Source organism: Amblyomma maculatum, chromosome 4 (genome assembly GCF_055883805.1).
Source record: "Amblyomma maculatum isolate TAMU_Amacu chromosome 4, ASM5588380v1, whole genome shotgun sequence".
Taxonomy (NCBI): domain Eukaryota; kingdom Metazoa; phylum Arthropoda; class Arachnida; order Ixodida; family Ixodidae; genus Amblyomma; species Amblyomma maculatum.
The window spans coordinates 89,823,609-89,838,175 of NC_139347.1; the positions used below are offsets into that span (position 1 = coordinate 89,823,609).

The 14,567-nt window shown below is 43.8% G+C and overlaps 1 protein-coding gene across 2 annotated transcripts in view; it reads right to left on the bottom strand.

Moving 5' to 3' along the window:
* Positions 1-14,567, bottom strand: part of Nup98-96 (nuclear pore complex protein Nup98-96) — a 127,853-nt gene that overhangs the window by 100,300 nt on the left and 12,986 nt on the right. For both annotated transcript variants that reach the window (XM_084602149.1, XM_084602148.1), the window contains exons 5-7: positions 13,861-14,015; positions 10,329-10,506; positions 8,774-8,946 (exon numbers count right to left, since the gene is read on the bottom strand). In XM_084602149.1, coding sequence (XP_084458275.1) covers positions 8,774-8,946; positions 10,329-10,506; positions 13,861-14,015 — 506 coding nt within the window. The remainder of the gene's footprint in view (positions 1-8,773; positions 8,947-10,328; positions 10,507-13,860; positions 14,016-14,567) is intronic.

A 14,567-nucleotide genomic window follows, 5' to 3' on the forward strand; every position in this document is an offset into this window, starting at 1 on the left:
TATGGTCGGAATGATGATCCTGGCTGGTATAATATAGACCGAGTTCTGCAAAATCAAAGAAACAATGACCATCCGTCATATGATTTCCAATGAAGACAAATTATTTCAGATTTTTCCTAATTCAAGATCCAGGTGATTTCTCAGTCTTCAAAGCATTCCCTTAAGTGGCTTCGGCCTTGAGAGCGGAGGATAGTTGGAGCACTGAGTCTCGTCCCTTCCTCCCTTGCGTTTATGCTGGTGCACTGCTTTTTTCCTAGAATGTCATACCAACTCGCCCATCAGTCTACGCTGTTACTACAACAGATCAGATCAAGGTTAAGAGTGGGCCAAGCTTAATCCACTACTTCACAGATCTTCAAATAAAACACCCGAAGACCTTGCAATTGATGAATTTCAGTATTGCGCGCTGAGTTAGCGGATAATTTTATTAAAAATTTACTGCATTAGTTGACAGTACATATAATCATAGTGCCTCCCAATATACTTTAATAACTATGTGTGCGACTTTACTGTCGTATTGCCTACAAGCAATGGAGCACTACTGACCGGCTTTCATAATTTGAAAAAGAGCAAGAGTAAATATGCCTTTAGCCTAAACTACAGCTGGCTATCCACATACTAGATAGGATACCTTCAATTCTAAAACATATATATAACCTGTCATTGAACTCCGGAGTCTCAGTCAGCGATGAAAAAAGCTAAAATGATCGTTATTCCTAAAAATGGTCCTAAATATGTGCTCAGCAATTACAGGCTGCTATTGATCCATTCATCTTCTCCAAAGGGCTGGAGAAGATATTTCTCATTCGCCTCAACAGATTTTTTCAAAAGCATAATATCCTATCAATTAAGCAGCTTGGCTTTAGAGAAAACATCAAAGGAAACAGTGCTACTTAAACACAAGGAGGTGATATTAAATAACACTGAAACTAGAGTAATTTGACCACTGGCATATTTGTAGATTATTCAAAAGCTTACAAAAACTTAATCTCCTTTCTAGCTGCTTGACTGACTGCACGCAATCGGTTCATCTATGAACTTACCGCTCGCAATAGTAAATCTATAAGTCGAAGGGTCCCTCAGTGAAGCATATTCGTGCCCTTAGTGTTTAACGTCTGCATAAATGATTTCAGGGGGGACCCGGGTCTTTGCGGCCAAAAATAGGTCACAAAATCGGATTTTCGATCTTCTCGTTTTCACGATTCTGAGATCTTCCCGCAGCTACCTCCGAAGTTTTGTTTAAAAATATCACCTAATTTGCACGTGACAGCGTTCAAAAGACGAGAATCTACGCATGTGGAACTTTAAACTGAGGTCAAATTGTGCCGAATTTCAATCGCCCGCAGTTCGAGAAATATGCGAGCTGGGGGGATTTCTTAGTGGCGTTCAAAAGATCGCGATTCAGGTCATTCCTATATTTCGGTTGGCGACCATGAGCAAGCCCTACAAAGCGGAAAACAAAGGAACCAAATAGTGTGAAACATGCGCTGCTATTGGTCTCCCATCGTTTGTGAGCAAAATGGCGAGCTTTGGTCGGCTAGCAGCGTCGACTGCTCACGGTCCGGCACCATTTTGAGAAGGTCTCTCCGTTAGGCCTAGTCTGCTCAGAGCCGTTCCGTCTTAGCCACAACGAGAAATGCGCAATATTTAGAGTCGCACTTCGTCATTAGCCTAAAAAAAAGTAGCGAGAAGAGATAATTGCGCCGGGGACTCTGCATCACTGCATCTGGTTATCTGCAATCAATGACGAAGCGCCGACGCTCCGCAGAGTCGGCGATGGCCTGATAACAGCACAGCATAGCCGGTCATGTTCAGCGCGACAGCGAGGAGCGGCACGACCTGCCGCGTACGGAATCGTGATGATGCAGATAAGCAAGTGCAGCTTTCAACGCTGGAATAGATCGCCTAAAGGGCTTTCGATCGCCCTGTGAGTCAGTGCCATGACCGGCCGCAGCGGCAGTCAAGCAGCGTCCCGCGACACATGGAACATAGAGAAAAATATTGCGCGGAATCCCAAATCCTGTCGAAATAAACTTGCTTCTGATTGCTACGCGGTGCATGACGAGCAATGGTCGCTTATCACTAGTTGCAGGCCAACTGCGTTTACTGCATGAACGTGAGAATGGCGATCGTGAGCCAGAACTTGGCACCAACTTTTGCGGTCATGATGCAAACGCACTCGTCTTGGCGGCCTCCAGACCATGCATTCCGTGCATGCAGCCGGAAATTTCATTCTTTGAGGGCAAATTATATAGATTGTAATTGATGCATTGAGATCGCAAGCTAGTCAGAACCCACTTTAATGAGTTACAGTTAGCTTTGGTGCCTCAAACATTTGTCAACACGTTTTTCTTCAATTTCTCAAAATCAAAATATTGATGACGGTACGTGTTTGGAGGTACGATATCTCTGGTTCTACGTATGATATTGCTATAATTGCTTTTGCACCAGAAAGGTAAACTTAATGAGGAAAGGTTTTAAAAATTGCATGTTTTCTGGAGTGCCCAGGTGTCTTTTTGGTCTCTGAACTTTGACAAGCTTTAACTTTGGCTAAAATGGGACCAGCACATGAAATCTTGAATTTTGCATTTTTTTGTGTTCTAAATTGATTTGATAGGTCAATTTTCATTGTAACTCCTGTAGTTTTACTGACAGCTCACCTCCAAACAAAGAACATAAAGTGCTCGATATCTTCAAGACTAAATGGCTTACAGAAAATTTGTGCATATTTGAAATTAGCACAAAAAGCTGCATAAATGGTGCAACTTTCATCAAAATCTACCAGTAAATGAAAAATATTGTCTGAAGACCAGGGTCCCCCTTAATAAATACAGTCGAACCCGGTTATATCGAAGCCGGATATATCGAATTTTGGTTATATCGAACTCACGAAATATCCCCTCGAAAATCCCATGTAAAAGTATAGGAAAGCCGCGTCATATCGAACTCAATTTCACCGGTCGTTCGATATATCGAACTTCGTGCCACGCACTGGAAAGTGTGCCTTCCCCAAAGACTATCGCATCACCCTTGGCCGTTTGCCACGTGACGTTTTCAAGCCACGCGCGGAAGGAATGAGAGGGGACAATTCGGCGACGGCTGGTCTGGGCAGCGCTGCGCCCAAAGGCGCGCGCATCTGCAGTTGTCGTTTCCTGCGCGCCAGCACATGACGTTTGCAAGCCATGTGCGTGGGTGTGCCCATTCTTTTGTCGAGCTATCTCTCCTTCAGCACGCGCAACGCATGCGCCAAGCCAGCTGAGCCCGTTTTCAGACAGACATCGGACGGTTTATCCAGCGTGTGTTGCGAACCCTCTGCGTGTGGCGGCGCGGCGGCTGACGTGGCTATGGCGCCTGCGGATGTTAAGAAGCGGCAGCTCTCTCTTTTTTTTTTTGCGAGAGTCATCCTTTCTTATCGTTGTGCTGTACGCGCGGCGTAGCGTAAGATATGGCGGCTGCGGACGTTTAAAAGCGGCAGGTTGCTTTTTTTTTTTTTTGCGGGGATGTTTTTTTTTATCGTTTATCTTTGCATGTATGAATCAGCGAAAGCACGTGGTCAGCTGCTGCGATCATAACGCCCGCCCCAAGCGCGGCGTGATAAATCGAACCAGGCTTGTGCAATCAAGCCATCACGGGCACTCTGCCAAGTTTGCTCCCCGCCACCGCAGGAGCTATCAAAAGATAAACGCGCACCTTGACGTTATCGCCGCGCAGCATCTTGGCATGCTGCCAATGAGCTGTGGATGAGACGACCGAAACGGACTGACGCGCCATCGACATGCAAGCGAAAATGCTCGCGATTTCTGCCACCGCGGCGACACAGAAACCTTGTTTTGAGCTGCCGCGGTGCTCGAGCGGCGAGAGGGACGCAGTTCCAACAAGTTTGAAAATTTTCGCTCTGTCGCTGCCGCTCGTCGCTGAGATAGCTCAGTCGCTTGCATGTGAGCGAGCTGACCTTAACGCATTTTTTTTTTTTTTCAAATTTTCGGGTGCAAAAGTGGAGGGTGGGTTCATTATGCGAGTGGGTTGATTACGCGACAAATACGGCATCGTTTTTTCGCATCGTAAGTGCTGTCACAAGCCGATTTCTGTATATCGAATTATCGATATATCGAACTATTTCGCGATCCCCTTCGAGTTCGATATATCCGGGTTCGACTGTATAGACAATTAGGTGGGTTACGTCATTTCTGTCAATGACACAAGCATATTTATTTCAGGGACAAATGCGGGTTATTTAATCAGAATAGGAAATGATGTACTGACTAAACTGCATGCATGGTTCAGAAAAAAATGCGTCTGTGATTAACAGACAAATGTAAAGCTGTGATATCAAGAGCGAACAGTATGCACTTCCTTACCGATCTCACCACAACCCTTGGTAGAAACACGATAACAATAGAGAGCACTGCAATATGTTAGGTGTCTGCTTTAACGAATTCATGCTATGCTATAGAACAACACAGTGGACCTTTTATCCACTAAACTAACTCGTGTTTTAAAAGTAGTTATTAAAAAAATTTCAACATATGTTACCAACTAAAACTAAGGTGTTAGAATATATTACTCCCTCTTTGCATCGCATATCAACTATGGCCACTTGGTGTGGAGAAATACAGCAACTAGTAAAACCTCATTACAAGAGACACTCAAGGGACCCGAAAAACATGTCTCTTGTAACCAAAAATTCTAAAATCACTGTGTTGATCAGTTTACTGCACATCAGTATATAAATGCATTCACACGCATTAACAGGAAATTGTTCAGGAAAGCTTAAAGAAGCTATTCATACTCATCATCATCATCATCAGCCTGATTATACCCACTGCAGGGCGAAGGCCTCTCCCATATTTCTCCACTTAACCCGGTTCTGTGCTAGCTGCATCCACTTGACCCCTGCGAACTTCTTAATCTCATCCGCCCACCTAACTTTCTGCCTCCCCCTGCTACGCTTTCCTTCCCTTGGAATCCAGTTTGTTACCCTCAGCGACCATCGGTTATCCTCTCTTCGCACTATATGTCCTGCCCATGTCCATTTCTTCTTCTTAATTTCCACTAGAATGTCATTAACTTGAGTTATTTCTCTGACCCACTCTGCACGCTTTCTATCTCTTAACGTTACCCCTACCATTTTTCGTTCCATAGCCCTCTGGGTTGTCCTCAACTTAAGTAGAACTCTCTTGGTTAGCCTCCACGTTTCAGCCCCATAGGTGAGTACAGGCAAGATGCAACTGTTGTACACTTTCCTCTTGAGCGATACCGGTAAGCCGCTAGTCATAATCTGCGAGTGCTTGCCAAATGCGCTCCATCCCAATCTTATTCTTCTTGATATTTCCTTTTCATGGTCTGGATCTGCGGTTACTACCTGTCCTAAGTAGACATATTCGCCTACTATTTCCAGTATTTCGCTACCTAATGTAAACTGCTGTTCCTTCCCGAGGCTGTTGAACATTACCTTAGTCTTCTGCATATTGATTTTCAAGCCTACCATTCTACTTTTTCTGTCTAGGTCATCAATCATTATTTGCAGTTCATCCCCCGAGTTGCTTAGCAAGGCAATGTCATCAGCAAATCGCAGATTACTGAGGTATTCTCCATCTACCCTTATCCCTAACTGCTCCCATTCCAAGTCTCTGAATACTTCCTCTAAACAAGCTGTGAATAGTACTGGGGAGATTGTGTCTCCTTGCCTAACACCTTTCTTTATGGGAATTTTATTGCTTTCTTTATGTAGAACTATGGTTGCTGTGCAGCCACTATATATATCTTCCAGCACTTTCACGTACGGCTCGTCTACCCCCTGATTTCGCAATGCCTGCATCACCGCCAAGGTTTCAACTGAGTCAAATGCTTTTTCGTAATCAATGAATGCTATGTATAAGGGCTGGTTATATTCCGAGCATTTTTCTATCACCTGATTGATGGTATGGATATGATCGATAGTAGAGTACCGTTTCCGAAACCCTGCTTGATCCTTTGCTTGATTGCAGTCTAAGGTTGTCCTGATTCTATTGGCGATTACCTTAGTAAATACCTTATACGTAACAGACAGTAAGCTGATTGGTCTGTAATTTTTAAGGTCCTTAGAGTCCCCTTTCTTGTGAATGAGGATAATGTTTGCATTCTTCCATGCTTCCGGTACCGTCGATGACACCAGGCACTGCGTATACAGGGTGGCCAGTTTTTCTAGCACGATATCCCCCCCGTCCTTCAGCAAATCTGTAGTTATCTGATCCTCTCCAGCTGATTTCCCCCTTTTCATAGATTCTAGTGCTTTCTTGATCTCGTCCTTCGTCACTGGTGGAACGTCTGACTGTTTTTCCCTATCGCCAATCTCACTACGGTCCTGACTACTTTGGCTACTGTAGAGATCTGTATAGAACTCCTCGGCTACTTTGACTATCTTGTCCATATTAGTGATGACGTTGCCCGCCTTGTCCCTTATCGCATACATCTGGTTTTTGCCTATGCCCAATTTCTTCTTTACCGCTTTAAGGCTTCCCCCGTTCTTTACAGCATGCTCAATTTTCTCCATGTTATACTTCCTTATATCGGCCACCTTGCGCTTATTGATTAGCTTTGATATCTCGGCCAATTCGATCTGGTCTGTTGGATTGGAAGCTTTCATACTCTGCCGTTTCTTAATCAAATCTTTCGTCTCCTTAGACAGCTTACCGGTATCCTCTTTAACTATCCTACCGCCTACTTCTACTGCGCACTCAGTAATGATATCTCTGAAATTATTGTTCATTGCCTCTAGGGTAATGTCGCCATAATAATTCATACTAATATGTATTTTTGTGAGTGCAGAGTGTATTCCTTCCCAAATTTTGGAGGTAAAGCACTTCACTTAGCAAGCCTTCCTGTTGCTCTAATACCTTTGAAGCACTCTTACATGCTCATCACCCTCAGATGCTTACAGGCTCATCAGCCTCAGATGATTCACAAAGAGAAAGACATCAGAATTCTGACCTTTCATCTTGTGATCAAATTTTAACAGTGAGGAGTTAAAAATGCTGGATGCCATTCATGCATTTTGATTTGCTTCGTAGGTAACAGTAATGCGATGCCGTTTTGACTTTCCAATCATGGGGAAGCACTCCTCAGTTCCTGACATACACAACAAAAAGGACACTGATATGGAACAGAATTTAGCTAAGGGAATCTGAAGTGCATCATGTACGATTTGGTACGTTCCAGATGCATTGCATGAGCACGCCTGGGTTGTGCCTCTTCTAAATAGTGAAGAATTTACTCCACGGACCTGAAAAAGTTGTCCTTAGTAACCGAGTGTCTCTTGTAACCATGTCTCTTGTATGCAATGTTGTTAACATGGCAGACATAGGAAAACCAACCAAACCATTTTCAAATGTCTCTTATAACTGAGTGTCTCTTGTAACAGTGTCTCTTGTAACGAGATTTAACTTATTTGTAAATATAAACTTCTAAGATTGCAGAAGGCTGCATTGAGAGTCATAATGATGTTGTACATCACATGTTAGCTGCCACTTTTCAACGTATCATACCATTAAAGTTAACAAAATATACGAATTTCACATTCTTAAGTCCTATAAAGTTCAGGTCAAACAAAACAATATGTTGCTTCGAGATTTCGCTAACTTGCATGAAAATCCTGCCAATCACCCAACATGATGCTGTGAACACTGGCACATTCCTCAACCATGCACAAGTTATGGATTTCAAACCCTTAGTTATGCTTTGCCCTACAAATTAAATAATTCTGAAGTTATGCAACAAAATATAACATTTTTTTTATCCATTAAGGAACTTTTTTTCAGATGCACTTTTGTATCGCTGTGCGAGTGCCATTTTACAGAGCACTAATATAATGAACGCCTTGTATTGTTGTTGTTGTATTTAAGTACATTTATTGTCACCGCACTGTACCGCTTTTGGCTACTTTTCCTGTCCTACTGTAAACATTTGCTAATTAATTAGTGTAAACTGTGCCTTCTCCCCCTGCAATGCCAAGCATAAAGGGGATATGGAAGCTTTGTCAAGCTGCTCTTGAGCAACTTTTACTCCCATACACCTCAAACATGCATGAAAGCATAGAAGCACGCTCATTTGAAACAAATTTAATTGAATTCACGCTGGTAGTCGCTCCCTCGCACAAGTTGTGTAGCACGAGAGCAATTTCCGATGATCTCAGGGTGTCTGTGCGCGCTGCGGAATCCAAAACTACATGGCCATGAGGATTTGCAGCAAGCCATTTGTGCTGCATTAGAGGGTGAAAGGCAGGGTGGAGCGCCGGTTTGGCTTTTGATCTGTGTTATAATTGTAACATATTTATAATCTATTGCTCTAAGTTGTGCGCCTTCAGCGAAGCCATCCTGTGAGAAACAACGAAGTGGAGCAGAGGGAAAGGGGGGAGTATGCCCACACGCTCTTGTAAAAAAAAAAAAGAAAAAAAAAAGAAATTTACCAGACCTACATTTCTTTTGCTGCATCATTAAAAACCCAGTCATACTGAAAATTTCTCGCTCTCCCTATGACTTCGAATCATGTTTTACTGCACTTTCAAAGAAAGGTAAACCCTTTTAGTGAAACTAATTGGTCTCTTTGTTGACAGAATGTACGAATCTACGTACACCGGCCAACTTCAATCTTGACGTCGCATTGAGTTCCATTCCGCACATCAAACGTGGCATGAACATGAGTTTAATACACACAATGCTCATCCACACTTATAAACTACCCCTTAAAGGAGTCAATTCTAAACAGCAGCAAGTGATCAAGTACAGCATGCCAATACCTTCTGCTGTGGCTGGCCGAACACTGAAGTGCCAGTAGTTCCAAAGCCAGTGCTGGTCCCAAATGCTGATGTAGATGCTGGCGTTGTCATGCCAAAGCCAGTTGGTTTACCAAACACATTCTGGCTCTGCGTTGTCTGTCCGAACAGCGAACCACCAGTGGGTGCAAACCCGCCTGAAAAAGTTAACGCATCAAGAACATATTGAGGTAAGCTCCAATATAAGCCCAGTGAAAAGTTTAAGCAAGAAGAAAAAGGCTAACTGTTAATGACAACAGGAAAAAAGAAAAAAATGACAGGATTCGGGGAAAAGAAAAAAAAATACAAAAAACCTGCAGGTTCGGTGTTGCGTGTATTTCCTTTTGCGAAGCATCTATTTCACAGACAAACGACGAAAAACGGAACAATAAACACATCTAATAGAAACAAGCACGGAGTCCTTGGCATCACAGGTGAAATCAACAAATTCTGGCAGTGCCGTACCTGAGGCCGAGATAAAATGCATTAAACAGGGGGGTGCAAATACTGAAAACTTCACATAGAAATCAAATATGTTAGTTATTCTATTCTAAAAACTCTAAAAACTATTCCTGAAAAATTACCAAATACACCAAAATTTTCAAATTCATCGCAATTTTACCGCACTGTGCATTTCACCCCCATACTTGATGGACTGCAGTGCAGTGTCTTCAAAACGCAATGGGGCTAATTTTGAAGAGGGACGTTCCCATTTTAGAAGACTGCCTTCCCGACCCTGTGCTCGAAAGGAAGCTCTTGAAGAAACCAGTAAAAATGTTCTCACTAGGGTTTCATATAAAATGTAGATAACCATCGTGCAGGACTTCATATAATATTAGTGTGATGCAAACGATTTTCAGAAGTTTCTTCGGGCCCGTTCGATGAGTCGAGCTTTCGGCTAATTCGGACATCTTTTCTTTCCTTTGAGGACCAAATTAATGAAAGTTTACTGCATTTAGCAGCAAGATAACAGTTCCACATAGGTTCATGCAGGTCCTTCCTGCACAAAAGATGGGCACATGGAATCCTAAGTAATCCTGCACTAAATTTTTCAGTAGGGTATACACTTCTGTGCAATTCTAGTTTAATTTTAATTGCAAATACTATATGAATTCTGAAATAAACAAGACGAAAAATCCATGCTAATCTATAATTTTCTGTTTCTTTTTTTCATTGACCGGACCATTCAATATTTAATTTCATATTTGAAAGCATTTTTTCCCCCATATTTGCATTCGTTTCATATTGTAAAATTTCAATATTTGCAGCCCCCCTAGCATTAAAACAACACAATGTTGTTTAAGCTTCGTGACAAGAGGGAGACAGCTAGTGATACACGTTCACCATGAAAGTTAAAGGGGCTAGGAAGGAAAAGCTACCCGCAAGTGTCATGCCAAGTGTTTCCCTTTCACTGCCCCGTCGTCTTTGTGCTCATGTTGTTGAAGCGACAGCTTGCAGTGCCAGTTATGGCCCGCAACTGGGAGCACTGAAAGAATCCTGGCCACCCCTGAAAAAAACGATCTTCCAAAGTGGCACCTACTCGTGGTGGATGTGCCGAAGAGAGGCTTGTTTTGTGCGGCCCCAAAGTTGAAGGCAGACTGCTGCTGTGTGGCCGGGGTGCTAAAGATGGAGCCCGCTTGGGTGGTCGCGCTGAAACCCACCAGGCCCGCTTGGCCTCCTCCCTTGCGATTGGCAGCGTAGTCTTCGAGGCGTAGTTCCTGCGACATGCAAATTTCGCAGGGCCGAGCGTTGGTCAAGTGGCCCACCAATGAAAGCAGTCTAAAATTTCTTACGGCACAGGCAACTAAACAACACATTCAGACCAACTACTGTTCACTGCTAGGTTCCGAAATAATTCGATAAGTGCTATCTGACAATACAGTTGAATCCCGCTATAACGAAATTCACGGTGCACGAAAAAAAATTCGTTCTCGTGGAACTTCGTTATCGCAAAAATTTGACGTGAAACGCAGAAAGAATTGCCCAAGCAGCAGCAAAGGCGTTTAATGCCAAAAATCTGTAAGCTTGGTTTGCTTACGCTTCACGGCGAGCAACGCCGTCACGCGATTTTCGCACTCGGTCAGCAAACCCATTGCAACATCGTCGTCTCGGACAGCAACGAAATTCCTGATGACATCAAAAGCGTCCATCACCTGTACGGCGGTTGCCGCAGCCGGCGCTTCCTGTACGTCGTCGTCTTCTTCATCGGAAGAGTCCTTATCATTCCGGGCAGCTTTTATGATCTGCTCATCACTCACATCTTCGTGAACAACAACACAAGCGTCAGCGCCGATGTATTTATTCGTCGAGCTCGAGATTAGGCGGCACGGTTCCTATTTCTCCCAGCGTTTTCCAGGCGGCCGCGATCCCCGGAGCCGGTGACGCCTCTTCGTCGTCATCTGTAACGCCTGGTGTTAGGCCAGCAGAGTGTACGGGTCGACCTTCGGCAAATCCGGCGTGCCTGAAACAGTTCACAATTACTGAGCGCCCCAGTGTGCTCCAGGCAGCAGACATAATCTGCAGTGCCACGTACAAGTCCACCTTCGTGTCTCGGCCGGTTTCAGTGTTAAAAAGCAGCCGCTGAATTAACCTCCCGCGGTAAGCGCGCTTCAGGCTAAGAATCACGCCCTGATCGAGAGGCTGTAAGACAGACGTGCAATTGGGAGGGAAAAACCTCAGCTCCGTGTTAGTGAGCTTGACTTCGTCGGAGTGATGCGCTGAACAATTGTCCAAAAGCAAACAAACTTTACGGCCCTGCCGCTTCATGTCGCGGTCGAATGCCATCATCCACTCGGTGAAAATAGCGCGGGTCATCCATGACTTGTTGTTCGCCTTGTACTGCACAGGTAGGCTACGAGTTCCCTTAAAACAGCGCGGCTTGGCACTTTTGCCTATGACTAACGGCGGACGCTTGTCCGAGCCATCCATGTTTGTGCAAAGCAGCACTGTGATGCGTTTTTTGCTGTGTTTGCCGCCGTGACAGCGCTGCCCCTTGAAGTCGAGCGTCCTAGCCGGCAACATCTCGTAGACTAGCCCGGTCTCGTCGGCGTTGTAAATGTCTGCAGGCGCGAAGTTGCTTAAAATTCCGGCCATGTTACTCGCCTTCCAAGCAGCTGCTCCGTCCACGTCTGCTGACATTGACTCGCCGCACAACACTTTTCCAACGATGTTATGGCGGGCCTTGAAACGGTTTAGCCAGCCAATGCTGGCTTTAAAATCATCAATGCCAAGTAGGCATGCATAGTTCAAGGCTTTCTGCTGGACGATGCTTCCGGACAGGGGGACGTTGCTGGCTCGTGCTTCCACAAACCACGCATGCACTGCTTTGTCCAACTCTTCATGGAGGGGCCGCGTCACCTTTTTGTGCTTCGAGGATGTGCCTGAAGCAAGTGCCATTCTCACGCTGTCCTTATTGCCTAGAATCGTTGACAGCGAACTTGCAGGAATTCCAAAGTCTTCAGCAATTGCCGCTTTCTTCCTTCCGCTTTCTGCTTGGGCGATTATTTGAGCTTTTTGCTCAAGGGAAAGAGTTTTGCGTTTTTTCACTTGCGTTGCCATCGTGTCCTGCGGATGAAAACTCGTCGTTGTCGAAGAGAAAGGCAGCGAGTGAACAACGCGACCACGACACAAAGCCAAAATGGCGGAACTGCAATCACGTGATTTCATGCTTAATGTGGCTCTGGATTTGACTTGGACTTCTCGCCAATAAAACTAGTTTCGGTTTCGATTTTGAACGCGAAAATTTCGTTGAAGCGGAAACGCTCTGCAAAAATGGTTCGTTGTGCAGAGAAATTTAGGCCATTAATTCTTATAGGATACTCGCGGGGAATAAAAAATTATTCGTTGTCGCGGAAATTTCGTTGTGGCGGTATTCGTTGTGGCGGGATTCAACTGTAACACTGTTCTGCTTTCATAGATCTACTAGGACCATTCTGCTAGTAATGTCTACATTACAAACCCCCCAAAGAGAGGCTGTGGCAATTAGAACTACTTTCGTTACTTCAGCAAAAAGATGTCACCAAACTGGATACTGATATGTAACCTTTTAAGCCGATTTCAGAACTGCTGCTTCTTCCAAGCAAGTTGGTACAGTTTCTAATTACAATTAATACCCTCGCAATTTCCCTTCCAAGGACTAAATAAGTGGGAGAAAGTGCCCAAGTTTCTTTTATGTCAGCATAGTCATAAAGCTCTGTTGCGAGTAATAAAGCTATTTATTTTAAATGCTCAGTCCTCACAGCAATAGTTAAAATACAACATGTATATTTACATAAAACAAGCTTATAACAAAAACAAAAACTGTCACATGCGTAAAATTGAAAAATTAAAAAAAAAAAAACTTACAACTTTTCATCACGAGAAAGATGAATTACGCAAGGGTTACAGAAAGTAAATAAATTGAGAAATTGAAATTTTGACCAAACTGGCCATTACATTCGTAGTGTCCCCTCTCCAGTGCACACAGTACTCTTTGATCAGACTTACTTCTTGTTCGATTCACCCTTCTTTTTTATAACGCCCTAGCAGATATTTAATGTCCTTCAGTGAAACAAGAATTATTTTTATCTTTTAGTATCAACTGTCAGCTTACTCAAACAATGTGAAATCAGCATCAATACACAAAATCGTGGTCTCCCACAACCACTCCACTGATATAGCGATCAAGGAGCCACGACTAGAGAACTTACAGAAGTGTCTCTCGGCCTAGACCACAATAAAAAGCATGCACTACAGTTCATGAGCAGTGTCAAAGTTCATGAGCAGTGTCAAGTGCAGAGTGAAAGTTACCTGCTATTTTAGGTCACTGAGAAAAGAATGGAAGTCTAATGATCATCACCCTTCTTAAACTGTGTGCAAAGGAGTAGCACGTCCTCTCTCTCACTTTTATTTCCTTTTCTTTTTGTTTCTGCTTATGCCCTGTGCCACATGATCAATAGTTAAGAGCGGAATGTGGTTTTTCTCAAGTAAAAGCAGTTCACGTTTGCCTAGCTACCCCATCACCCAGACGACCCACCAATTCTCCGTCTAGATAATCACACGCAAGCTATAAAATGTAAATACAACTGCAGTACCTCTAAACTCTTGTTCTCATACTCCTTCATGCAGGTGATGCACTGATGTGATGTGCTGATGGTATTTGAGACGCCATTCTTCATCATTGTGTCGGTGCCCGTCGGTGGCTTGAACTTTATTGTGGTCCCGGTGGTGACCGAACCTGTTCCAAATGCTGCAAAAACAAAATGAGCAGATGCATAAAAAAACATTATTTCCATGCCTCCTCTGATGCTTGCCTGAGCTAAGGTACAACACAGAAATAAGACAGGCAGCAGTAGCAGCAGCTCAGGTGTGCCAAAATACATTTGACAGGCTCGATTTTGATACACAAATGCCGAGCAGATGTCTGACATTCAGCTTTTTGCTGTACTTTCTTTGCTGTACTCAACACTTTGTATTTGGCCTCCCAGAAGCTAATGCTATTTCTGATGTCTTTAAGGGGAGACATGGGTCTTAGAACGGCCAAAATTGGTCAAAAAATCGATTTTGAGAAAAGCCCATTTTTCGAAGGTTTAACCATTCGAGCACCTGCACTCAAATTATTAACTCTGAATTCGGTCATGAAATGCGATAAAATCGGTTTTCAAAACATCACAGCAGCCACAAAATTCTTGTTCGAAATTACCGCGCGCGCCGCGGGTGTCGGACCTCTAGTTCCCTCAAGAAACCGTTTTCATCTGCAGTTGAAGATTCTTCCCAAAATTTTCTGCAGTCAGAGTCAAAA